At 40.8% G+C, this 27,137-nt stretch overlaps 1 protein-coding gene across 2 annotated transcripts in view; it reads left to right on the top strand.

Moving 5' to 3' along the window:
• The window catches only part of ARHGAP1 (Rho GTPase activating protein 1), a 1,661,218-nt gene that overhangs the window by 1,561,852 nt on the left and 72,229 nt on the right, over positions 1–27,137 (top strand). For both annotated transcript variants that reach the window (XM_044082524.1, XM_044082525.1), the window contains one exon: positions 18,648–18,751. In XM_044082524.1, coding sequence (XP_043938459.1) covers positions 18,648–18,751 — 104 coding nt within the window. The remainder of the gene's footprint in view (positions 1–18,647; positions 18,752–27,137) is intronic.

Raw genomic sequence — 27,137 nt, 5'->3', positions numbered from 1 at the left:
CAGAAGAATTTTCATTTGGGGAAACTCTACACTCAATGAGGGAACACTTCCAATGGCAGGGTCATGATTTTTCTGATTCCAGGAAAAGGCTAAGTACTTTTTTACACTTACCACAGCATAGGCCTTTAGCCATACCACCTGTTCTATCAGTTGTTGATGATGCATACAATGATGCCAGTACTGCCCCTGATTCTCTTCCCCCGGCCCCTGCCAAACCTGACAGATACTACAGGGTCCCGGATACTCACTTCCACTTGTATAAGGCCCATGCTGCAGACCCAGAAACCATTTCTCAGGGCCCTAAAGGTGTTGCAGCTGCCTCTGCCAAAAACCCCCTACCCTCTGAAAGAGAATCAAGAGCATTAGAGAGATGGGGTAAAAAGGTTTATACATCTGCTACTCTTTCTGCCAGGGCTTTAAACTGTCAATTTCACATGATACAGTACCAGGAATTTTTGTTAGATCAGCTGAATAAAAAGCTGTCCTCTCCTGAACCTTTAGACCGTAAGTCCCTTCAGGATTTGGTACACAACTCTCAGCAGGTTAGTAATCATTTCTTAAAATGTGGCTATGATGCACTGGAGGCTTCATTTAGATCAGCTATGACTGGAGCAGTGATTCGAAGGCATGCCTGGCTAAAAGAACAATCCTTGCCAGACCATGTTAAGTCTAAACTCCTAGATGCCCCTATGGAGAAACAAAGTTTATTTGGCTCCCCTGCACAGGAGGTTCTAAAGAAAGTGGAAGAAAAAGCAAAATCTGTCCAAACAGTCAAAGATTTTCTGCAGGTCCAACCTCCGAGGTTCAGCAGAAATTGGCCTTCAAAGAATTGGTCCTTTCCAGACACCTCCAGAACACAGAGAGGCAGAAATGGACGCCCAAGAGGCAGAGGTCAATCAAGGGGTGCATACAGGGGTCGTCAATGGCAACCTGCCAACCAGAGAAGTGCCGCCACAACTGCGACTGCATCCACTTCCACAGGACAGACACAATGACTTGGCTCTGATTCCGCCTACCAGGGAACAACTGGAAGCACCCTTGGGTGGAAAGCTAGCTTTATTTTCAAAAAACTGGCATTGCATTACAGGAGACAAATGGACTTTGCAAACAATAGACAAAGGCTACAGGTTTCACTTCCACACTCTACCAAAAAAGAGAGGAATGCCAAACCTTCCACCAAGCCAGAAATCAGAGGCTCTAAAACAAATCATCAGCTTACTAAGGATGAGAGCAATAGAAAAGGTACCATCTATGGAACAAGGCCAAGGATTTTACTCCAGACTATTCCTTGTACCAAGAAAAGAAAATCAATGGAGGCCTATTCTCGACTTGTCCGCACTGAACACATATCTCATTGTTCCAAAATTCAAGATGCTGACCCTACAGCAACGTCTTCCCATGTTGGGCAAGGAGTCTTGGCTGGTGACTCTAGATCTCAAGGAGGCATACCTGCACGTCCCTCTATGACCAGATTGCAGAAGACACCTCAGATTTCTTGCAGGATCAGAGCATTATCAATTCTCAGGATTGCCCTTTGGCTTATCTACTGCGCCCAGAGTATTCACGAAATGCCTGGCATCAGTAATTGCACATTGCAGGCTTCAGGGAATTCAAATCTACCCATACCTGGACGACTGCCTAATACAAGCGGACAACAAGACAAAAATAATAAAGGATTTGGCCTATGTCATACAACTACTGCAAGCCTTGGGATACGCACTCAACATACAAAAGTCAAGACTAGTGCCATCCCAAAGGATAACATTTTTGGGTGCAGAACTGGACACAGTAACTCAGATGGCTTTTCTCACAGAAGAAAAACAAAAGCAACTACCAGTCTACTTCATGGAATTAACAAGACAAACTCAGCTTACTGCAAGGAAAGTCCTGCAGGCCCTGGGTTACATGGCATCCTGCATAATCTTGATCCCACATGCCAGGCTGCATATGAGAAAATTACAATGGTACCTAAGGAATGTATGGTCTCAACACAGACACAGTCTAGAAGCCCTGATACCAATCATTCCATGCCTGAAAAAAGAATTCCTGTGGTGGGCTCAGGCCTGCCAGATCAACAGAGGATTGCCTTTCCACAAACCACATCCAAGGCAGACCATCATCACGGACGCCTCAGACCTAGGCTGGGGGGCACACATGGAAGACAAGTGTATCCAAGGCCTATGGCCCCAAGACCAGCTAAATCTACACATAAATCTAAAGGAGATGCTGGCAGTGAAGCATGCAATCGAGGCATTCAAATAATTTCTCCAACAAGGACACCTGCTGATAAGGACGGACAATACCACAGTCATGTGGTACATCAACAAACAGGGAGGCACACATTCATACCCTCTATGCCGGATGGCAATGGACCTGTGGAACTTGGCCCTGAATCTCAACATCCAACTGCAGGCCAGATTTGTACCAGGAAAAGAGAATTCACTGGCAGACAGCTTAAGCAGAACTACCACAGATGCTCACGAATGGATGCTGCATCCAGACATCTTCAAAACCATAACAAAGAAATGGGGAATGCCAGAGATAGACCTGTTCGCCTCCCCACTCAACCACCAACTGAAGAAATTCTGCTCAAGAGTATACCACCCACAAGTCTGTAGGGTGGACTCCCTTTCTTTCAGCTGGAAGGCCCTGACAGTATATGCCTTTCCACCTCTCCCATTGATGTACAAAGTTCTACTGAAGATCAGAGAGGAACAGCCAAAGGTAATTCTGATAGCTCCAGACTGGCCAAGGCAGCATTAGTACCCGCTACTGAGAAGCATGTCTCGGACGAACTCATGGCCTCTACCTCTATGTCCTTTACTTCTAACGCAGAACAACTACAAGACCCTGCATCCAAACTTAAAAACGCTGCAGCTAACTGCTTGGAAAATTGAATAAAACAAAACCAACCTGTTCTATCTCAGAGGGCTAAGGACATTATCCTGGAAGCTCACAGACCCTCCACAAGGAAAACATATTCAGCCAAATGGAAGAGATTCCTCATTTGGAGTGCAGCAAAGGGAACAAATGTCACACTGGCAAACCTAGCACACATCCTAGAATACTTAGCAGAACTGTTCCACAATGGCCTGTCTTATTCTTCCATTAAGATTCATGCATCAGCAATTTCAGCAGAGTACAACATGGATCCTCCTGTCTTCTCTCATCCTCTCCTCAGACAATTTTTGAGAGGGATCAAAAATGTAAAACCTCCAAGGAACCCACCTCTGCCTGCATGGGATCTCAATTTTGTGCTAGAAAAATTAACACTTCCCCTTTTGAACCAGCAGCAACAGCAGACTTACAGTTCTTATCTTGGAAAACTGCCTTCCTGCTAGCAATCACTTCAGCAAGAAGGGTATCCGAGTTACAGGCATTAATGGCAGTGCAGCCTTTCCTTATCTTTCACCAGGATAGAGTGTCTCTGAGAACCAATCCTACTTTTATGCCAAAGGTGGTATCCAGGGTATCCTTGAACCAAGCTATTCATTTACCTACATTCTTCCCTAACCCACAGAACAGGGGGGAAAGACTACTACACACCTTGGATGTACACAGACAACTGCGCTACTATCTGGACAGAACTAAGGCCAGCAGAAAAACTGACCAGCTTCTGGTAGCATATGCAACAGGAGTGCAAGGAAAAGCAATTTCAAAACAGACAGTCTCAAAATGGATAGGAAATTGCATTCAATTCTGCTACTCGTTTCATGGAAAGACAACTCCTGAAAATATCAGGCCTCACTCCACAAGAGCTACAGCCACCACTACAGCTTTCCTACGAGGAGTGGCTACCGAAGACATTTTAGAAGCTGCTACTTGGAGCTCCATGCATACTTTTGCCAAGCATTACAATCTTCCTTTATACTCCAGATCCCGAGCAGGTTTTGCAACTGCAGTTTTACAAAGGATCTTAACTACACCATCATTATCTTAGTGCCTCCTCCCCCAGTTTGGCTATGGTATTCTACCCATATGTTATGACTGCAGATGCATCCTTGAAGGACATAGTACAGATGTCCTTCAAGGATGCATCTGCAGTCCTTACAAATGGGTTGTCCTGTTGTCAGGCAGCCCTTCAGTCGGCCGGATTCCAAAGTCTGGGTCTGGCCTCGGCTGGTGTCGCACTTCACCCGACGTCACAGCTGCAGTTATTCTGGTATAAAGGCATCAGCCGACGCCATTTTCCTCAGTCTTTCTTGCCGCGTGGCGCCCGAAGCAGAAGCTGTTCGCAAGTGCCGGTCGGTCAGAACCAGAGATTAACCGAATACTTCTACTATTACCGAAGACTTCTAAAAAGCTAAGTACCCCGTTGGGGACTCTTTCTTGCCTCAGCCGATGTCAGAAAAAGTGAATAACTGTTTAACTTGTGGGAAACAAATACCTCATAAAGATTTCCACTCTTACTGCTTACCTTGTCTAGGCAGAGACCACGACGTAGCAGCTTGTCTAGCCTGTGCTTCTTTTAACCGACGGACGCTTAGACGTCGGTCGGAATTTGCTGAGGAGTTTTTCGGCTCCGATTTTGCTTACATTATGCCATCGGATCCTCCGACTACGCAAATATCTAAAAAGCGCAAGGAAAAGGACCGACACTCACGGTCTGCGGTTTCGGCCGAAACCACGGTTAGGCCAACCGCGAGTGTCTCGGTTTCGGCTGAAACCGAGCAAGCGGTTCTTCCTTCAGCCGAAAACTTACCTCCTACCGAGGCCTCTTCCAACCTCGTGGAATCGGCTTCTGATATCCTTCCTGCTCTTGCAGTTTCTCAGGAATTATCTGACACTATCCCCTTGGATATCTCCACCCCTGCACGTGGAGCTGCTTGGCCACCTGCATCCATGTCCATTAAGGCCTTTGCCAGGGCTAAAGCAGCTAAAACTACTAAATCTGTGCCTGCTAAGACCCCCTCTCACAGGCCTAGCTCTAGTTCACAAATGCTTAGTCTAGCAGAGGATCTCATTTCTTTAATCCGGGGATCCCAATCTCACACAGACAGGGCCTCTCACCCACCTCCAGAGAAGAGGCCTAGAGCAGAGCCCCCTGAACCAGTTTCTACAGATGATTCCTCTGATGATTCAGATAATACAAACCCTCCAGAGGCTTCTTTCTCCCCTTATGAAGACTCTGATGCTGAAGAGTCCATCCCTTCTGCCTCTCCGCCTGAGGAATTTTCTTTGGGGAAACCTTGCATGCTATGAGGGAACAATTTCAGTGGCAGGGCCAGGATTTTTCAGACTCTAGAAAGAGGCTTAGAACCTTTCTGCATTTACCACAACATAGGCCTTTAGCCATTCCTCCAGTTCTCTCTGTTGTAGATGATGCATTTAATGATGCTTGTACTGCTCCTGATTCACTTCCACCGGCCCCTGCTAAGCCCGATAGGTACTACAGGGTTCCGGATACTCATCACCATTTGTATAAGGCTCCTTTTGCAGATCCCGAGACTATCTCCCAGGGTCCTAAGGCTGTAGCAGCTACCTCTGCCAAAAACCCCCTACCCTCTGAAAGGGAATCCAGGTCCTTAGAGAGATGGGGTAAAAAAGTTTACACTTCTGCTACTCTTTCAGCTAGAGCATTGAACTGTTATTTCCACATGATCCAGTATCAAGAATTTATGCTAGACCAGTTAACCAAAAAGTTGTCCTCAGATGAACCATTAGACAAAAAATCTGTTCAGGAAATGGTACATAACATTCAGCAGGTCAGTAACCATTCCTTAAAATGCGGCTATGATGCACTGGAGGCTTCCTTTAGATCAGCCATGACTGGCACAGTTATCAGAAGGCATGCATGGTTAAAAGAGCAGGCCTTACCAGACCATGTGAAATCCAAATTACTAGATGCTCCCATGGACAAGATCAGTTTGTTTGGCTCTCCTGCACAACAGGTGCTCAAGAAGATGGAAGAGAAGGCAAAATCTGTCCAAACAGTGAAAGATTTCTTACAGGTCCAACCTCCAAGCTTTAGCAGGAATTGGCCCTTTCCAGACTCCTCCAGAGCCCAGAGAGGCAGGAATAGGCGTTCAAGAGGCCAAAGTCAATCCAGGGGTGCCTACAGGGGACGCCAGTGGCAGGGTAACAACCAGCGAGGTGCAGCCACAGACACAGCCACCACCACTACTACAGGACAATCACAGTGACTTGGCTCTAGCACCGCCTACCAGGGAACAACTAAAAGCACCCTTGGGCGTGAAGCTAGCTTTATTTTCAGTAAACTGGCATTACATCACAAGAGACAAGTGGATTTTGCAGACAATAGACCAAGGTTACAGGTTTCACTTCCATACTCTACCAGGGAAGAGAGGAATGCCAAACCTACCTCCAAATCAAAAGGCAGAAGCTCTAAAACAAATATCTCAATTATTAAAAATGAGAGCTGTGGAAAAGGTATCATCTATGGAGCAAGGACAGGGATTTTACTCCAGACTCTTCCTGGTACCAAGAAAAGAAAGCAAATGGAGACCTATTCTCGACCTGTCCGCTTTAAACACATTCATCATTGTTCCAAAATTCAAAATGCTGACCCTACAGCAGCTTCTTCCCATGCTGGGCAAGGAGTCTTGGCTGGTAACTCTAGATCTCAAGGAGGCATACCTGCACGTCCCCATACGACCAAATTGCAGAAGATACCTCAGATTTCTTGCAGGATCAGAGCATTATCAATTCTCAGCATTGCCCTTTGGCTTATCTACTGCGCCCAGAGTGTTCACAAAATGCCTGGCATCAGTAATTGCTCATTGCAGGCTCCAGGGAATCCAAATCTACCCTTACCTGGACGACTGCCTGATACAAGCGGACAACAAAATCAAGTTAGCAGAAGACTTGAAAAGGGTCATTTACCTACTTCAAGCCCTGGGATACACAGTCAATATAAACAAGTCAAGGCTGATACCATCCCAAAGGATAACCTTCTTGGGTGCAGAGTTGGACACATCGAAGCAAATGGCATTCCTAACAGTAGAAAAACAGGAGCAACTCCCTCTATACTTCTTGGCATTAACAAAGCAGAACCATCTAACAGCAAGAAAAGTCCTGCAAGCCTTGGGTTTCATGGCATCCTGCATAATATTGGTTCCACATGCCAGACTGCATATGAGAAAGTTACAGTGGTACCTAAGGAATTTATGGTCTCAGCACAAGCACAGCCTAGAAACCCAAATTCCAATAATTCCATGCCTGAAGCAAGAATTCCAATGGTGGGCTCAGGCCTGTCAATCAAACAAAGGATTGCCCTTCCACAACACTCAACCAAGCCAAACCATCACCACGGATGCCTCAGACCTCGGTTGGGGGGCCCACATGCTGGACAAGTGCATACAAGGCTTATGGACTCAAGACCAGCTGCACCTACACATAAATCAAAAGGAAATGCTGGCAGTAAAACTGGCAATTCAGACATTCAGACCATTTCTTCGACAAGGTCAACTGTTGATAAGGACAGACAACACCACAGTTATGTGGTACATCAACAAACAGGGAGGCACACATTCGTACCCTCTATGCCGGATGGCAATGGACCTCTGGAATGTGGCCCTGAGTTACAACGTTCAGTTACAAGCAATTTTTGTACCAGGAAAAGAAAACATTCTAGCAGACATACTAAGCAGGACTACCACGGATGCCCACGAATGGATGCTGCATCCGGACATCTTCAAAACCATTACAAGAAAATGGGGAATCCCACAAATAGACTTATTTGCATCCCCACGCAATCACCAACTAAAGAAATTCTGCACAAGGACGTACCACCCACTTGCTTGGAAGGTGGACTCCTATCTTTCAGTTGGAAAAACCTGACAGCATATGCATTCCCACCACTTCCTTTGATGCACAAGGTGCTATTGAAGATCAAAGAGGACCATCCAAGGATCATCCTGATAGCTCCAGACTGGCCAAGACAACATTGGTACCCATTACTGAGGAGCATGTCTCGGGAACAAATATGGCACCTACCCCTTGTTCCCTTGCTGTTAACACAGAACAACTACAACACCCTGCATCCAAACCTGAAAACACTGCAGCTAACTGCCTGGAACATTGCATAAGAGCAAATAACCCAAATTTATCCCAAAGGGTTAAAGACATTATCTTGGAGTCTCGCAGACCCTCAACAAGGAAAAATTATTCAGCAAAATGGAAAAGATATTCCATTTGGAGTACTGAAAAAGGAGAGAATGTGTCACTGGTAAACATAGCCAACATCCTGGAATACTTGGCAGAGCTCTTCCACAAAGGACTGTCCTATTCTTCCATTAAGATTCATGCATCAGCTATTTCAGCAAAATACGACTTGGATCCTCCAGTCTTCTCACATCCTCTGCTCAGGCAGTTTCTGAGAGGAATTAAAAATGTAAAACCTCCTAGGAAGCCACCATTGCCAGCATGGGACTTGAACTTTGTACTAGAAAAATTGACACTCCCCCCATTTGAACCAGCAGCAACAGCAGAATTACATTACTTATCATGGAAAACTGCTTTCCTACTGGCAATCACTCCAGCAAGAAGGGTATCTGAGCTACAGGCATTAGTGGCAGTACAGCCCTTCCTGATCTTCCATCAAGATAGTGTCCATGAGAACAAATCCTACTTTTATGCCTAAGGTGGTCTCTAAAGTATCTTTGAATCAGGCTATCCACCTACCTACATTCTTTCCCAACCCACAGAACAGGGGAGAAAGACTGCTGCATACCTTGGATGTGCATAGACAATTACGCTACTACCTGGACAGGACCAAGAGCAATAGAAAAACTGACCAGCTACTGGTAGCATATGCAACAGGAATGGAAGGAAAAGCAATTTCAAAACAGACAATCTCTAAGTGGATAGGAAATTGCATTAGATTTTGTTACTCCTACCATGGGAAGAAAACTCCAGAAAACATCAGGCCTCACTCTACAAGGGCTACAGCCACTACCACAGCTTTTCTTCGAGGAGTGGCTACCAAAGACATTTTAGAGGCTGCTACTTGGAGCTCCATGCATACATTTGCCAAGCATTATAATTTACCTTTATACTCTACATCCCGAGCAGGTTTTGCCTCTGCTGTTTTGCAAGGGATCTTAACTACACCATAATTTCATTTCTCCTCCTCCCCCAGTTTGGCTATGGTATTCTACCCATTTGTAAGGACTGCAGATGCATCCTTGAAGGACATAGTACAGTTTTGTACCTACCATAAATGTAGATGTCCGATAGGTATGCATCTGCAGTCAGGATTACCCACCCTCCTTCCCCTCTGTGGTATTCCTAGGGTACTTACCCCTCTCTTAGCTAGCTGGGGGAATCTATTATGGTGTATTTGTTTGTATGTATATATGTATATATACTTTTTGATTTCTACTGTTTGGAATTTTCTACTTTTATACAAATTTAGCCTTCCTAGAGGGCACCTGGCATCTGGGGCAAGAAACACTGAGGAAAATGGCGTCGGCTGATGCCTTTATACCCCAGGAGCTATGACGTCGGGTGAAGTGCGACATCAGCCGAAGCCAGACCCAGACTTTGGAATCCGGCTGACCGAAGGGCTGCCTGAGGCAGGACAACCCATATGTTATGACTGCAGATGCATACCTATCGGACATCTACATTTATGGTAGGTACAAAACTGTACTTTTCTAACGTTTCAACAAAATTTGAATCAAACCCTCCATTGATTCTGTACCTATGCCAGTTGGTATGTTTCCGCCCCCTCTATATTTTCTACCCCTTCTAAAGGGATTGTACTATTGGTTCTTTTCTTGGCAGGTGATTCTGCTAATGGTATACCTTCGCTATCAGTAAGAGAGGACTCATCCCCAGAAGTACTAGTGTAAGATTTGTCATTATGTTTTAAGATAGACCTGGGCCTTTTTCTTGTCCTACCCCCACTCATACCCGGACTGAATTCCTTAAATCTAACTGATCTTTGTATTTCAAATGGTCGTCCTCTACTATAGTCCATAACGTAAAACCAAAGAAACCGTGTTGGGTAAAACCTTGGTGCAGAAATAAATCCAAATGAAAGGTAAAAAGTAAAAAATGCACCAAGATAACACACAGCAAACATTTAATCACAGCAAAGTACAAAGTGGTAAGCTGTTCCACAACTGAAGTTGCTTCATCAGACACCACAGTAAAAAATGCACAGGTTTAAATAGAGATTCTAAAATGCCAATTAATCAATAAAAATCACACAATGATTAAGTAGCAGTGAAAAACAATTAAGCCTCATGCTCAAACTAAAAAAAGCATTGCTTAAAAACATTGTACAAGAAGGAATCAAGTACTATACATGAGAAAGCACTTAAAAACTTATAAAATCATTATAAAACATGGAAAAATACTAGGCAGGAAAAAGTTAAATAGAATACTTGGAAAATAATAGTTAAATACATGCTTAAAGATCGTATTCTAGACCACCTAAGAGATATTAGTAATAATAAACCATCAAATGCTCTAGCCAATCATGTTATGTCCAATGGCCGTTCTCATTCCTTTAAGTTCTTTGTTCTACAACATATTCATAGAAACCCCAGAGGTGGTGACATTGAGAATATCACAGAGGGACATGAACAGAAGTGGATTTTGAAACTTAATGCTGAAAAGTATCCTGGTTTGAATGCTACTACTTCCTTGGTCCCTTTTTTAAAGGTTAGACATCTCAAGCATTAAAATTAGCTAAGTTCTTTCAAAATTAGTCTAATGTATTTAACTATTAGTTTCCAAGTATTCTATTTAACTTTTTCCTGCCTAGTATTTTTCCATGTTTTATAATTATTTTATAAGTTTTTTAAGTGCTTTCTCATGTATAGTATTTGATTCCTTCTTGTACAATGTTTTTAAGCAATGTTTTTTTTAGTTTGAGCATGAGGCTTAATTGTTTTTCACTGCTACTTAATCATTGTGTGATTTTTATTGATTAATTGGCATTTTAGAATCTCTATTTAAACCTGTGCATTTTTTACTGTGGTGTCTGATGAAGCAACTTTGGTTGTGAAAGCGCTTACCACTTTGTACTTTGCTGTGATTAAACGTTTGCTGTGTGTTATCTTGGTGCATTTTTTACTTTTTATTTTTTACTTTTTATAGTCCATAACATCCCGGTTGAATTTTTTAACCTTTCTATCCTTGGTAACTTTATCATATGTTGTTAATTCTTTGGACAATTTTGTCACCAAATTTCCTTAATTAGTAGAGGACATAAATTTTTTGCATTCAGAACTTAAATTTCTAACTTCTGATATGTTATTATCAATCGCCCTCTCATAATAGGATGCCAAAATCTTTACAAAGGCCATAGAGCCATCTTGTACTGCTTGATTCCATTCATTGGTCAACCTCTGTTCAGATCTGCTGACCATCGGTCGAAGTCTTATGCGAAGACCTCTAGGAACCATATTCTTATGCAGATATGCCTTAAATAACCTCAAATGCCATATATTTGCTCGTAGCCCTTTAAGGCCCTTTTCCAAATTTAAAAACGCTACTTGGCATCCATCATGTATATTACTATTTGGTTGTTGCTTGGGATAGAATCCAGTCCGAACGCCCTGATGTCTTCCCGATCAGCACACAACCCCTCCAAAATATTGTCCGAATCCATTTTAAATGAAAAATATGCAAAATTGTCCAAAAAATATATCTCCTGAAGAAAATCTTCTGTTAGGCCAATGAAAATGGTGACCAAGATGAAGGTATCAACAGGGGATGTGTTATGAGAATAAATAATAGGGAGAAGGACAAGAAAAGAGAACACAGACTATATCTATAAACTTGGTTCAATAATACCTATTACCAACCTATACTCATAAGGGCAAATATCCTTACACTATATAGTCAGGTTTAAACTTAGTTCACAAGTCATAAGTAAACCTGTAAAAAAAAAATATATATATACATATATATATATATATATATATATATATATATATATAGTATTGTGTTCACCAGAGAGCCCGAATCCTTGTTAAGTTACAACAATTCTAAATATCAACCCCACCTGACACCTTATATATTCCCATACAATGTTGTATCTATAGATTAAACTTCCCAAAAAGAATTATTCAAAAAAATATTAATCACAGAATGTTTTCTGATAAAGGAAAACAATTTGGAAATCAGTGAACACATTAGCCAAAATGTAGCTGTTGTATAGGATATTCAAATATAATCCTGTATGTTCAGTTCTGTTAATTTGAACCAATATGGGCTATTCCCAACCTGGTTAGAAAAAACAGTACTTCAAGAGGAGAACTATAAACCACATTCAAATATATATTAACATAACCTTAGTCAAAATTCAACATGAGATGTCAGCAAGATCAATAAATGCAAATGCCTTAATTTAAACTGGTCATGTAACTGCATAGAACATAGTGGGAGAGGCCCCAATAAACGTGATAGAATCCTTCAAGTTAAATTTAGCCTAAACATTCAGTAAACATCAGTATATAATGCACAAACATTCAGCAATAAGATGACTTTATGTAAAACATAGTATTTGTCGTTTGTAGTAACCAGTTGTAACGATGAAGCATACATACTGAATATGGACAAAACAGTAGAAATACAAACTGACAGTGAAAAAATTGCAAACAGATATTAAATGTCCATCTAAATTAATATAGACAACATGAAATGTCTCTTAGTTGCATGTAGATCCAAAGAAACAAAAAGATGATTTATTGATGGTAATAATAAATCATCAACCCAGATCAAACATACACTTGTCGGTTAGATGTTAGATATATAAAAATATCCCTTCCGACCTGTTATTGATAATGTCTATAATCCAAAAAAAATAATTTCACATTCAAATGCCAGTTTAAATGTCCCAATATATAGTATGCAATTCACCAATAATGTCCCGGTCCCCAAACAGAAGATGGCTCCTGAATCCACGTAGTTGGTTTTCCAACGACAGTAAATATAGGCCCATATACGCGTAGGTATTTGAAATCCTTAGCGACCCTCTAGAATAGCAGACACCGATCCAAATAAAGCCATAAAACATTTCAAAAAGAGAGTTTCAGTGACCAAATAAGTTTTCCATTGAATAAAGTCAGCCCAAACGAAAATATGAACCTCGTGTAATAAAAAATAACAACAGTACCTGAAAACTCCGCTGTCAGCTCTGCGTAACTGATGAGATCATTCACCACATAAACATTCAAAAAAATCCAAACTCCAATATATCCAAGACGTCTCAAAAGACAAAAAATGAAGGGTTGTATCATCCAAGGCAAACCAACTGATGAAGTAAATAAAGAATCCAAGGAAGGAGTCCTCTCCTACTGATAGCGAAGACTAAAAACGCCAACAGCGAGAACCAACTATGCAAACAGAACACCACGCCTCGCATGTACAGCATGCACAGCCAAACCAATACTAGAAAACACAAAAGGCCAGCATAAATAGTCCAACGCTTTATTGGAAGATGTGAAATGGGACATAAAAATGCCCCAACAATAAATCCAACCTTCAGACCGGTTTCGGCAGTATGACTTCTTCAGTGAAGGTTAAAAAATATACTAGGAATGAAACATCATACATATTTATAAAGACAATCAGTCAATATTAGCCAATGGTATGATCAAACCCTGTCTATCTAATGAATATTAATTAGAGTTCGGAATAACATTGTGAAATGCTTGTAAATCATAAACAAAAATAGAAATGATAACAACAATGTGAATCCATACTAAATTAAATATACATATAAATTATTACAAAAGGACTGGTGAAAATAACCACAACATATTGTTAAATGACCATACTTCCATGTACCAAATATTTAATTACAGCCAAAAAAATATATGTAATATGCATATATATATAAACCAATACATAATAATTATTTATGAAAATTCAATTTAATCCAAAATATATATATAAAATGACCATTTATGATGAATATAATTTCATTCAGCTTTTGTCCTATGGGTACAATGCTATATCAGGTCGTATTGGATAATCCTTGAAATATATCAGAGATATTTTTTATATATATATATTTTGGATTAAATTGAATTTTCATAAATAATTATTATGTATTGGTTTATATATATGCATATTACATTATTTTTTTGGCTGTAATTAAAAGTTTACATTGTGTGTTTTAGTTGTTAGTAACCCCATTGTATTTGGTACATGGAAGTATGGTCATTTAACAATATGTTGTGGTTATTTTCACCAGTCCTTTTGTAATAATTTATATGTATATTTAATTTAGTATGGATTCACATTGTTGTTATCATTTCTATTTTTGTTTATGATTTATAAGCATTTCACAATGTTATTCCGAACTCTAATTAATATTCATTAGATAGACAGGGTTTGATCATACCATTGGCTAATATTGACTGATTGTCTTTATAAATATGTATGATGTTTCATTCCCAGTATATTTTTTAACCTTCACTGAAGAAGGCATACTGCCGAAACCGGTCTGAAGGTTGGATTTATTGTTGGGGCATTTTTATGTCCCATTTCACATCTTCCAATAAAGCGTTGGACTATTTATGCTGACATTTAAATAAACCCCATCTGGTGTACAAAATATGGTCACTCTTATTTGCAAATGAGATCTATACCCAGCAGGTTAAGGGGTGCAGATGCCCCTACAAGAAAGCACGATTAGCTGTCAGTGGCCCAAGCTGATTTGGGACCACAGCTGTCTCTGGATAGTCTAGAGGGACTCCTGATACCCCCACACCACATACCAGAGTAGTAGACAAAGGGAGGTTTTGGGCAGCTGATGCATTTAACATAGATCTAATAGCCCCAGTATCTATCAGAAAAGGGACATCAGTATTTTGCACCTTAATCTTAACAAAGGGACCTTTTTGGTTTACTGGTACCAAGGGAAGTAGTTGTGACTCCTGTTCATGGCTGTCCTAGGCAGCTTGTTGCCAGGCTGGTGGTTGTCATGGGGTTGTCCAAGTAAGAGGTTGCTGCTGTGTTCTGATATTTTGCGAAGCAGAAGAGGGATCCTTGAAAGGGTTAGTAGCCTGTGAGGGTGGGGCCACCGGCTGTAGAAAAGGGCAATCATCTCTCCAGTGGCCACTTTGCCCACAATTGAAACAAAGATTGAAGTTAGGACTGTTGTGGGTTTTGACCTCGATTGTAATGAGGCTGGATTTGTGGGGAGTGTTGTTGTGGTGAAAACACTGCTTGTGTTTGTGAAAACTTAGGTTTGTTACGTCCCCCCTTCCAACCTAGGGAAAGCACTTACATTTGTAGTTGGGCACTAACAATTGTTCCTGCCATTCCATTTCTCATGAGTAAGAATGTCTGCTAAGTATTGAACTTGAGTCACAAGCTTATGGAGCCCCAGGCTTGGCCAGTTTAAACAAACCTTTTTTAATTGATCACAAATGGGGGGAGCAGTCCATTTACCAAGGCAGCTGAAAAGCCACCCTTTTGTGGGCTTAAGGTAACCAGAAAAAGCTTTAAATGCCTCAGTCATATGCCACAGGTATGCATTTACTGGTTTATCTTTCCGCTGTACAACTGCTTTTATACAGGACCAGTTAGGGACTGGGGGACATATAACTATTACAGCTTGGAGCAATCGTCTCTAGCCTCCTTAAAGGCCTGCTCATCAGTGTGCTGAGGAATAGTATTTGGTATGTTTATATGATCCCAAATGCATTTAAGTAGGTCTGGTGGAAGGGCATATTCTAGCACAGCTCTAATTTTTTCCAGGTATATTTAGTTAGGGGAGTGTGGGAGAGTGAAGCCCCCCTCCCACTTTGTTAGGGTTCGGAAGTTAATTTTAATTTCCGACAGCCGAGTGAATTCTTTCCCAATGAAAAAATTCACGTAAGTGGCCGTTCACAATTTTAAGCTGTCGACGTTTCGGTGTTTGACAAGCTAAGTGGTCAAGTTTCTAATATAGACCCTGGATTCCTTTGGAATGACACCAGAAACTAAATCAGTTGTTAAAGTCAATAATTTTCTGTTTGTATTGAATCATCATTCTAGGTGCCAATAGAATGCTGGTTAAGGCTAGGGACATACCTGCCTGGGACACATATTCAGCGAGTTCAGTCATGTCTTTTTTTCATATAGTCCTATAGACGTACCGTCTCAAGTAATTCACGCCAACATGGACTATGACCGAGTCATAACAGTACCTGTTGTTGAGGGACTTGAGTGCATGCGTGATATGGCGGACTCTGATACCTGACAAACAACTAACCGTGACTTTCTCCTTATCCAGACTGGTGAGGGGCACATCTGTGTGTCTCACAATGGAGTCTTCTATGACTAATGTGTTGGGCTTATGGTTAGGCCTTAGTGGCTGAGAGACACAGGTGTGTTGACTATGTGTGGTGGGCTGTTTTTGCCTCAGTGGTCTCTTTTGTTTGGGCATGTTTTTGTCGAGGACCTCCACATATGTGGGTGTGTGTTGTGTAGGTGTGGGTGGTGTCTGAGGTGTGGTGCTTGTGTTGACAACATTCTCAGTGCCAGGTATACTGGCTTGCGAGGGAAAGAACATAGACTGTAAGTTCTTAATGTAATTGCATCTCTCACAATTGTGCTCCTAGGTGGTAGTTTATGTTCTTAGGTGATAGTAGTAGTAGAGGGTGGTCCATGTACATGAGGCAGTTGCTTCACTGTCTCAGGATGCCCATATCAACCAGATTGGCAGGCAAAACCATAGGAAACTGTCCTTTCATATTTGTCAGAATCTGAGGGAGAGAGGCCAGAGTGAGCTAAGGGGGTAAAGGGTGGAAAGTCTAAGATGAGTACCATTAGGTGATCTCACAAGTGCTACTAAGGGAAAATTTGCAGCTGGAATACCTCACAGTGGGTTAAACACAGTGCAGCTGCAGTCTGTGACATGCAAACAAGCCCAAACCAGCTCAAATGCAGGGTTTAAATACCACAAAAAATGGAAGATTCTAGAAACACAGAAATCTAGCCAATCCTGCTAGCCCCTACTCTCTTTACCAATCACCTTGTGCCAAACAAGGTCCAGGCAGCCCTGCTACTCTCACTAGCAGAGAATATAGGCTCCTACCAATGCAAGATGGCTTCCAGAAACAGTAATGAAATGCAAGTACAATGCAGTTAAACAGTAATGAAATGCATTTAATTAGTAAATTGCTTTAAAATAGTGCAGATGTGATAAATTAGCTGTAAGGCACAAATAAAATCAATGAACAAGTACAAATGCAATAAAATAAGTGAAAATAAATGAAAAAACACTTAGATTGGTATTGGAGTCTCAGGAATTTTATAAAACTTCTCAAAGATGATGCACCTCAGCACAGCCTGGTTCAAGCAAGCCCAAACCAGATAAACGCTGGGTTTAAATACCACAAAAAGTAGATGATACTAGTAACACAGAAATCTAGCCAATCCTGCTAGCCCCACATTTCTTTACCAGTCAGCTTGTGCCTGACAAGGTTCAGGCAGCCCTGCTACTCTCACTAGCAAAGACAGGCCCCTATCAGCATAAGATGGCTGCCATAAACACAGAAGGCAAACACAAGATGGTTGCTAGAAACACAGAAGGCAAACACAAGCAGCTCTGGATGCAGCAAACCTGTATCCAGACTGTACTACTCAATTTAAGGTTTAAGAGCACAGTAAAACTCACAGAAAGGTATGTTCAGGGGAAAAATATTGAATTATTGTAGAGATAATGTATATGCAAACAGGAAAAATAGCCCAAAACAGTAATTTGGGACACTAATGTAGAAGATGGTAATTTGCTATGTGCCTGTTATGCACAATCATCAATACTATGATAAAAACTTTAACTCTGACAGTAAAGACACATTCTACAACAGGCATGGTTATTCCGTTGTTCATGGTTATTTCAGAGGCTTTCCTTAGAAATTCATCTTTGGAAAATGCTTCTGGAGGCGTCTTCCTCCCTGTGTTATGTTTTCCTTTTCTCCTTAAGTACGTCTGGTTACTGATAAAGACAGTCTGTGATGTAGTGGATACTAAAGTAAGATATGGAAGTTATGATGAGAAACTCACAGATCCTTTCTAATCTTTGTGTTTGTATTGTAACAAATCTGTACTGTTTTTTTTTTTTGCATACCTCTCTCGCTGTGCTGTGCTGCCTTTCATATGTTTCGTCAGTGTGGTAGATCAGGCTGATTGCTTATGGCCTACATCACATTATCATTCTGGAAGGGCTAAAGTTTCTGCTCTTGCCAAGGAAATGGAGAGAGAGTGGGTAAGGAATGTAATGGAAAGCTGGAAATTGGGCAGGATCCGCATATTTTAACCACTGATGTGGGTACCGCAGGCAACACCCATCAAACTCGACCTCATTCCTAGCCTTCTTTGGGTTGCAGCATTCCCATTTCTTGCTTCTAAAAAATGGACCGCTAATTTCAAGCCAGCATAGGACACTTGTTAGTGACTGAAATGGCCACATTCCTGAGATGGGAGCTCCCTGCCCTTGAGGCACACTAAGGAGTGTGCGGCTCATTGAGGTGAAATGATAAAGAACAGGGGAGAGCTCATCATTCATGATCAGGGCTGTGAGTTTGGAGTTCAGTGGGGTGAAAGGATAAGGACTGTTGAGCATAAAAAATATTGCACTGAAAACACTGATAAAAATAAATGCTCTTAACTTGGTGCATGTATAAAATAATGTCTTAATTCCCTTAAATGAAGGAAAATGTCTTGTTTTTCAGGCACTGATGAAAGTAATGTTGTACCAGCTCTGCAGAAGATGATGCAGACCCTTCCGGAGGAAAACTATGCTATACTTCAGTATTTGACCAAGTTTTTAGTTCAGGTAGGCAACATTCTTAATACTGTGTGCAAAGGAGTGTCTGAACACAAAGCATGTTCATTAAGCAACATATTAGAATGGAAAAACAGTGGTTGAACGATGTCTTGTGTTTATCTTTCTTGCTGTAAAAAAATTACTCTTAGAAATAACGTTTGTAGTACAGTTGCAGAAACTGGTAGCTGAGAGTGGTCCTCTGACTGGAGGCTTAATTCTAGCAGTGTGGCACAAGTAATTGTTTATGTTTGTAATTTGGAGGAGACACAGATGAGGGTACATCAGAATAATAGCCTGTGGAAATCAGGTGATGAGTAAGTGAAGCCTGCCACACGACAGCAGTGAAACAGAATAAATGACCTGTGGAATCAGGTGATGAATGACTGAAGCCTGTCACATGACAGCAGTGAAACAGCAGCACTGTATTATTCATTGGGAATGGCATTATATATATATATATATATATATATATATATATATATGTATATATATATATATATATATATATATAAACAGTGGATGCCTGGTTTTTGTGATATAAAAAATGAGGCCACAATAAATCATTTCAGAACTTTTCCCACCTTTAATGTGACCCATAACCTGTACAATTCAATTGAAAAACAAATCTGTTAAGTGTGCACACCCTTAAACTAATACTTTGTTGAAGCACCGTTTGATTTAATTACAACATTCAGTCTTCTTGGGTACACACCTGCCATCAGTTAAAGAGACTCTGATTAACCCCAAATAAAATTCAGCTGTCCTAGTAGGATTTTCCTGACATTTACTCAGTTATTTACACTGAGGTTAGGAAATTAACTTTTTTCCACTGTAGTGTGATCTTGGAGTTGGTATATTTAATTTACGGGGAGTGTCGGGGGTACAAGGGGGCTTGCCCCCATGCAAAAACGTAATAGAAAGTGTGTTTGTTAGGTGGTGGTGTAGGTGGAGGTGATATTATTTACTTGTTCAATGTAGTTTTCAGTGTTATGAAGCACACTTTCAGTGTTCTGAGTTTTCAGTGTTTTGGGTTTTCATTGTTTTGAATTTTCAATGTTATGGTCTCAGTGTTATGAAATTCAAAGTTATGAAATTTCAGTGTTACGAAGTAGACTCATATGTGTTTTGTGTGTGTGTGTATATATATATTCTAATTCAGTAACCTCCATTTATTTTTACTCTTGTTTGATATTACTTTATTTACTTATCTTATGCTCGTTTTAGACACGAAACACTAAAACTGGAAACTCTCAACCAGCTTGTCCATGACAAAGCTTACCAGATTTAAATTATTCAAGTCTCGAAGTTGTTATTGCATTAGACTTGCCTTTTCTAAGGTATTTCCTCTGACACATAAGGTTGTCTACCCTTTATATGCATGCTTGACTCTATCCTATTACAAATATATGAACTAGTTAAAGGTCATATGCCTTATACTGAAATTAGACACTTTTTTTTCCACTTTTAATTAATATCATATCATTTCTGCCTCATTTGTAAGTGTCATAACTTATTTTACCATGATATGCTCCTCCTGCTTATATCACAATTAACGTGCCCTACTAGTTTCAACTGTTTCATGCTGTGATATGTTACTGTTATGCATATACTTAGAGTGCTGTACTTATTAAGAAAGAGGATAGTATTTACAAGCAGTTTGTTTATTTCTGCCTATACATATCTGGCTGTGTTCTTAAGACTTAAGACTGTAAGTGCTTCCTCTCACAGATTTTATGTCTTATAATGTTGGCAAACTGGTGTAGTGCAAAGTACATTTTTTTTCTCTGAATGTCTGAATGCTGCCCTACTCTGTACTCAGTTGCATTTGTTGAATTTTAAGTATCAACCTGCTCTGGTTAATTCTGATTATTGAAAAGTATTTGTTTTATTCCAAGTTTCTTTTGTACTATGGTTCTGAAGCTTTGCTGTTCCTTACTTAATTAAATGTAACCTTCTCCCCCCCCCCAGTCTTCCTTAGTCTACACTTCTTAAACCTCACACTCTCACTACTTACCACCCCTAGGCTACCCCTCACTCCCTAAACTGGCTGTAATTTTTTTTTCTTTTTCTCTTTGTCTGCATAACAATTAATTTTACCTTCTCTCCTCCTACAGCTTGCTATCAATAAATCCAAGTTACTCCAGACATCTAACCTGTCCTACACAGCACCCTGGTTCCCTATCAGTAAGAACCACCTCAGGGATCGTGTGGTGTATTGGAAAACTGTCCTGCCTCCCCACAAGAACCTATACTAATAAGAGTGTATGTACCTTACTGCTTAGTCTTTGTACCATTCCTTGATGTTATTGTCTGACACAACATGCGATAGCCAGCAGCCCAACATCGGCCCTAACCCTCTTGGCTCCTTAGAATATTCCCCTCCTTTCCTCTCCGTGCTGCTCCATATATCTGTAATTAATCATTTTGGTCAGCAGATGGCAGCACCCATCCATTAACTGTCTTCACCCTAATCTTCTAAGCTCTAACCTTACAATTAGTAAGGAAAAACTGAGAAAAAAATAAAATCTCCAACTAACTTCTCTACCTCTCCACCTTGTTAATTCTATATTTCTTTCCTCTTTCGACTCACCACCCTGTCCCTAACCCCTGTGACTACTTACCTTATGATTCTTACCTTGTATCTCTTCACCTATCCTTACTGATTGTTTTTCATTGCCTCGTCCTGGTCTTCATCTCCAGGCTCATCCCGCTCCGTCCGCCCTGCGGGCTCACTCCGCTCCCCTACCCTGCCCCCAATTCCCACCCGCCCCCACTACCTCTACATTTAACCTCTACTAACCACACCCACTCCAATCAACTCCTACCTTCCCCACCCCCTACCTCCTAGCCCCACCCCTACCACCTCTCAATCATCTAGCACTACCACCCCCATCCTTACAACACTCCACTCACACCAATCATCCCAACTACAACCCCAGATTACAGCAATGCTAACAAAACCTTCCTCACTTATAATCCATCTACTACTATTACTTAGTTTATCCTATCTTACATACATCACCAAACCCTTCACTACTACTCACTCCCCCTATTATCACATAACCAGTTCAATCCCTATACTACACACACACTCCTCTACCTCCATAAGCCCTCACCTATACTCCTGCAGCCCCTCCCTACTCTTCCTCTTCAAACTACTTACCACCTATAAACATACTACTCCAAGCCTGACTTGCAATACTTCCATAAAATATATAACCCTTAAACTATACACTAAATTCTCAAATTACCTGTATTTCCATCTTCACCGACTTACCACCACCCTACTTTCTGGTGATATACACCCTAACCCTGGCCCCTCTTCCAGTAGTCCCTCAACATCCCCCTCCCATACACCAACATCCATAAAAACCATCTCCTTCTCAGCATTAAATGCTCGAAGTATATGTAACAAAAATCCCTAACCTCCATGCCTGGCTTCTTCATAACAATTCTGACATATTGTCAGTCTGTGAAACATGGCTCAAACCCTCCATAAATGATTCAGAAATAACTCCTCCCAACTACAATATCACCATGAAAGACAGAACCCACAAAAAAAGGAGGTGGAGTTGCTCTACTCTACTCCTCTTCCTTTTCAGTTACTCCATATTCTAAATCAGTTCCCCAGTTTGCTAATGCCGAAATACTTCTAGCCCTACTCCACCTGAACAAACATAAAACAATATGCTTAGCCTCCATCCATGTCCCTCCTGGTGATAATATACCCATTCTTGAGGACATCCTCTTCTGGCTCTCCACCAACATTACTAATGAAACAGTTATCCTAGGTGATGTTAACATCAACGGGTCCTCAATCCAATGCCCTACAAACCCCCTAAATATAAACCTTTACAACTTTCATCAGCTAATCGATACAATAACCAGACTATCGAAGGACCATTCCTCTGGAAGCACCCTAGACTGGATTCTGGTATCACACCCACAGCATATCTCCAGTAGCGGTACACTCCCTGACTCCTTCAGTGACCACTTTCCTACTTTTGTTCACCGTCACTCTCCATCCCTACAACTGCCACATACCACCATCTCTGTGCGCTCCTTAAAAAACTTTAACCCCAATACCTTCTCAGACTTACTTAAACAATTTCACTGGAGTCCCCTAAATACACTTCCCCTAGATGAAGCTGTCACCTACTTTAATACATCATTTCTAAACCTTCTAAACACCCTAGCCCCCCTAAAAACAAAAAGAATTAAGAGTAAAACTATCCCATGGTTAAGCAAAAATACCTTAGCTGTCATGCGCCTCTGATAAAGCCTTGAAAAACCACTATAAACACAGAAAACCAGACACCCTAAATGAATACAAAATACTCCGCAACAAAGTTAAGAAACTTATCACTTCCGACCACAAATCCTACTATATCACCCTCCAAAACAATCACAAGACCAACCCCAAAAAATTCTGGGACAGTATCTCCTCCCTCCAACCCCGGCAGAAAAGAAAACCCACACCCTGATCACAATATTTCTGATACCATCCTAGCCTCCCAATTTAACAGCTTCTTCACTGACTCCATATCAAAACTAACATCATCATTCACAAACAATTCCACTCACCCACCAAAAATTCCCACCACCCCTTCCTCCTTAGATTCTTCCTCCTCCCATATCCCTCTCTTCTCTCTCAAACCCATACCTGTATCTACCATAAAAAACTCCTTCTCAAATTAAAACCTTGCTCTAATGCCCCTGATAACATCCCTTCCTTTTTCCTAAAGACAGCTGCTGATGCCATTGCCTTCCCTATCTATATACTTATAAACAGGTCAATCCAAGAAAGTTATGTTATGTACCCCAAATTTGGAAAAAAGCCTACATTATTACCCTCCACAAAGGAGGTAACAATAATAACATCTCCAACTTTAGACCTATAGCCATCTTATCTCCCATCTCCAAACTACTTGAAAAATGCATCCACATACAACTACTACCATACCTCACCAACAGCCACCTACTAACCCCAACACAACATGGTTTCAGACCTGGCAACAGTACCTCTACTGCACTACTCTCCTTCCTCAAAACTGTAAATAAAGCCAGAGATTCTAACCACATTGTCTCCACCCTCCTCCTAGACCTATCTAAGGCATTCCATACCATCTCCCACTCCCTACTCCTGACCAAACTCTCTGACCTACATCTTTCATCCTCTTGTATCAACTGGTTTACCAGTTACCTTGACAACAGGCAACAATCCGTTAAATGGAAGAAAACTACCTCCTCATTCCTCAACACAGTCTCTGGTGTACCCCAAGGTTCCATATTAGGGCCCCTACTGTTCAACATCTTCATTAACGACTTCCACCACAATATCCCAAATGCTAAAATAGTTCAGTATGCAGACGATTCTACAATTATCTGTGCTGCAAACTCCATTCCCTCCCTTATAAAACTAACTCAAGATGCCTTCGCAACAACTGAAAAATGGATGCATGATAACCACCTAGCTCTAAATCCATCAAAAACCAAACTCATGATATTCACCCCATCCAAAAGCATAACTATCGACATAAATTCTTTCCTTATAACTAGTCACAACAACACATCCCTAGAAGTCGTTTCCAGTGCTAAACTGTTAGGAGCTCTCATTGATAATCAGTTTAATTTTGATTCTCACATACAAACAAACATTAAAAAAATACACCACAAACTTGGTATGTTCTATCGCCACATCCGCTTCCTCTCTCCATCCACTAGATTCCTCCTCTCTACCACATATCTAATCCCTTCTCTCCTCTGTGGGGCCCCACTCTTAACCAACCTAAAATCCTCTACCAAAACAAAACTCTCCTCCTGCTACAACAAAATCGCCAAATTCACCACTGGCCATAGATCCTCCTCCCATCACTGCACTGCCCTCCACAAACTAAACTGGCTAGAGCTCCCAAACTACCTTATCTACACTCAGCTAACTCATGCTCATAAGATCATTTTCAAGCCCTCACTGTGTCCCTCACTCACCTCAACCTTCACCATGCACCAACCTAACAGACCCCTAAGAACCAGCACTCAGAACCTAATTGAACTCCACAAACCTGCCTGTCCAGCAGGCAAGCTCCTACTTTCTTTTTCCCTAGCCCGTCTCTGGAACTCCCTCCCACCTCAAATCCGCAGCACCAGCAGCCTTCCCGTCTTCAAAACTCTCCTCCACTCACATTTATCATCTCGCTGGGAATGCTCATGTTCTCATCCTGCATAACATCCCCAGCTACTACCTTACCTTCCCCAGTCTACAATCACATCCCCTGTGGGAACACACACATTGTAAATAACCTCTTCAAGTTAATATCTTCTGCACATACCTACTAACTATTGCCTTCATTTAACATTCCTTAAAAAAATAAAAATAAAAAAAGAATTTTGTTTGTAAATTGATATGAATTGTCACTATACTTCACATTCCAGCTGTACTAACATTTTCACATGCTTATATGTACTCTTCTGTTCACTTTTACAAACTATTACACTATTGTATTGCATTCTTTACTTTTACTTTATTTTATATTTATATTTTATTTTATATTTTTACCTGATATTGTATCTATGGAGCTTTTCTCCCTAGGACTCCATTGAAAATGGGTTCAATCAGCCCAATGGACCATCCTGGCAAACAAACTTCAAATAATAAAATAAAAAATAAAATCTAGGACATTTCACCGAATGCACATTTCACCAAAAGTGAAATTAGTGTGCAGTTTTCACCGAAAGCTCAATTCACCAAAACGCATTTCACTGAAAGTGGTATATTGCCTTGTCCCCACTGTAGTGCGACCCTGGAGTTGGTATATGTATAGTGGGGGGGGGAGGTTGGGAACCCTCACATATTTTAAATGTGTTAAACTATATACATCATGCATACTTGCAATTGCAATATATTATTCTTATTCAAACATGAGCCCACCACACCTCCCCTACCAGCTCCAGGGTCGCACTACTGTGGGGACAAGGCCATATGCCACTTTCGGTGAAATGTGTTTCGATGAATTGTGTTTTTGGTGAGTTGTGCTTTCTGTGATTTGTGTTCTTTGATATGAGTTTCGGTGAAATGTCCTAGATCCAAATATATATATAAGTGTGCATGTGTATATATACACACACACATTTATGTATGTGTGTGTGTGTGTGTGTGTGTGTGTGTGTGTGTGTGTGTGTGTGTGTGTGTGTGTGTATATATATATATATATATATATATATATATATATATATATATATAAAATGTTTGTGTGTGTGTGTATGTATGTATGTATGTATATATATATATATATATATGTGTGTGTATATTATTTGTTGACTGGTAAAGTCCGACTGAGGCCTGGTCGAGAAAAGCTCTGTCACAATGCATTTATATTAACAAGTTAATTTCAGACAGTTTTCAGAAAAACAACAGTTACATTTCCCAGAAAAAAAACATGTCAACAGTTGTAAGTCTGTACAGTTCTTGTAGCTCTAAAATCTTGCAGGAAGTAAGTGGAATGATAGTGTAGAAGGGAAAACATAAAGAATGTTAGTGTTCTTACATTTGAGTAAGGAAGTGTTTGTAAGGAGTTCAAGATCCGTGATGAAGTAAATTATAAAATCATGTAGGAGAGATGTTAGTGTTGTATAGGAGGACAGTGGTAAAAGCATACATCTGAGAGAGCCCGGTAGTAGTTAGGCTGTCTGTTCTGAATCGGTGTATCTAGAAGGCTTATAAGTTAGATGTATAGGGGATTCATGACAGGGATTAAGTGGTGGATGGGGGACAGTTAGGGAAAGATGAAAAGTGTGTAAGAGGGGGGTGAAGAGGGGTATAATGATTCAAATGCAGGAGGGAAAGTTGGTAGGGGTGTAAGTATTCAAGTAGAGGAGGGCAAAAAGTTAGTGATAAGCAATAAGACGTTTGTGCTGTACTTACATAGATACTCACACTCACACTCATACAGAGTGCAACATAAGCTGAGAGAGAACTGCATGACACAGGCAAGCCACACTAGATGGCAGATAAGTTAATGTTTGACCAAGAATCCAAGTGCACTCATCAGAACATCTTAAAGAAGTAGAGTATTGTTAAACGTATTCCATATAAGGCAGCTGTAACAAAAGATACCCAACTAGCAAGCAGCAATTAGTCACACCAATTTTGGTACATTTGAGGTGATGTGGAAACTGCTGATACAGAGTGTCAGCAGGGCCAAGACACAATAGCCAGAGGCTGCAGGGAAAGGAAGCATGATGGCACATATACCTGGAAGATAGAAGAGCATTATGTTTCACACTGAGTAACACTGATCAAAGATGAAAGGGGAACTAGTACTAAAGCAGTAAAAGGAGCATGGAAAACAGCCTTCTGTGCTTTACATGTATTTTAGCGGTATCATTAAAATATACA

This window comes from Protopterus annectens, chromosome 9.part0 (assembly GCF_019279795.1).
Source record: "Protopterus annectens isolate FY-2018-M chromosome 9.part0, PAN1.0, whole genome shotgun sequence".
NCBI classification, from domain to species: domain Eukaryota; kingdom Metazoa; phylum Chordata; order Ceratodontiformes; family Protopteridae; genus Protopterus; species Protopterus annectens.
The sequence above is the reverse complement of the archived record's forward strand: the minus strand, read 5'-3'. Positions and strand labels throughout refer to the sequence as shown.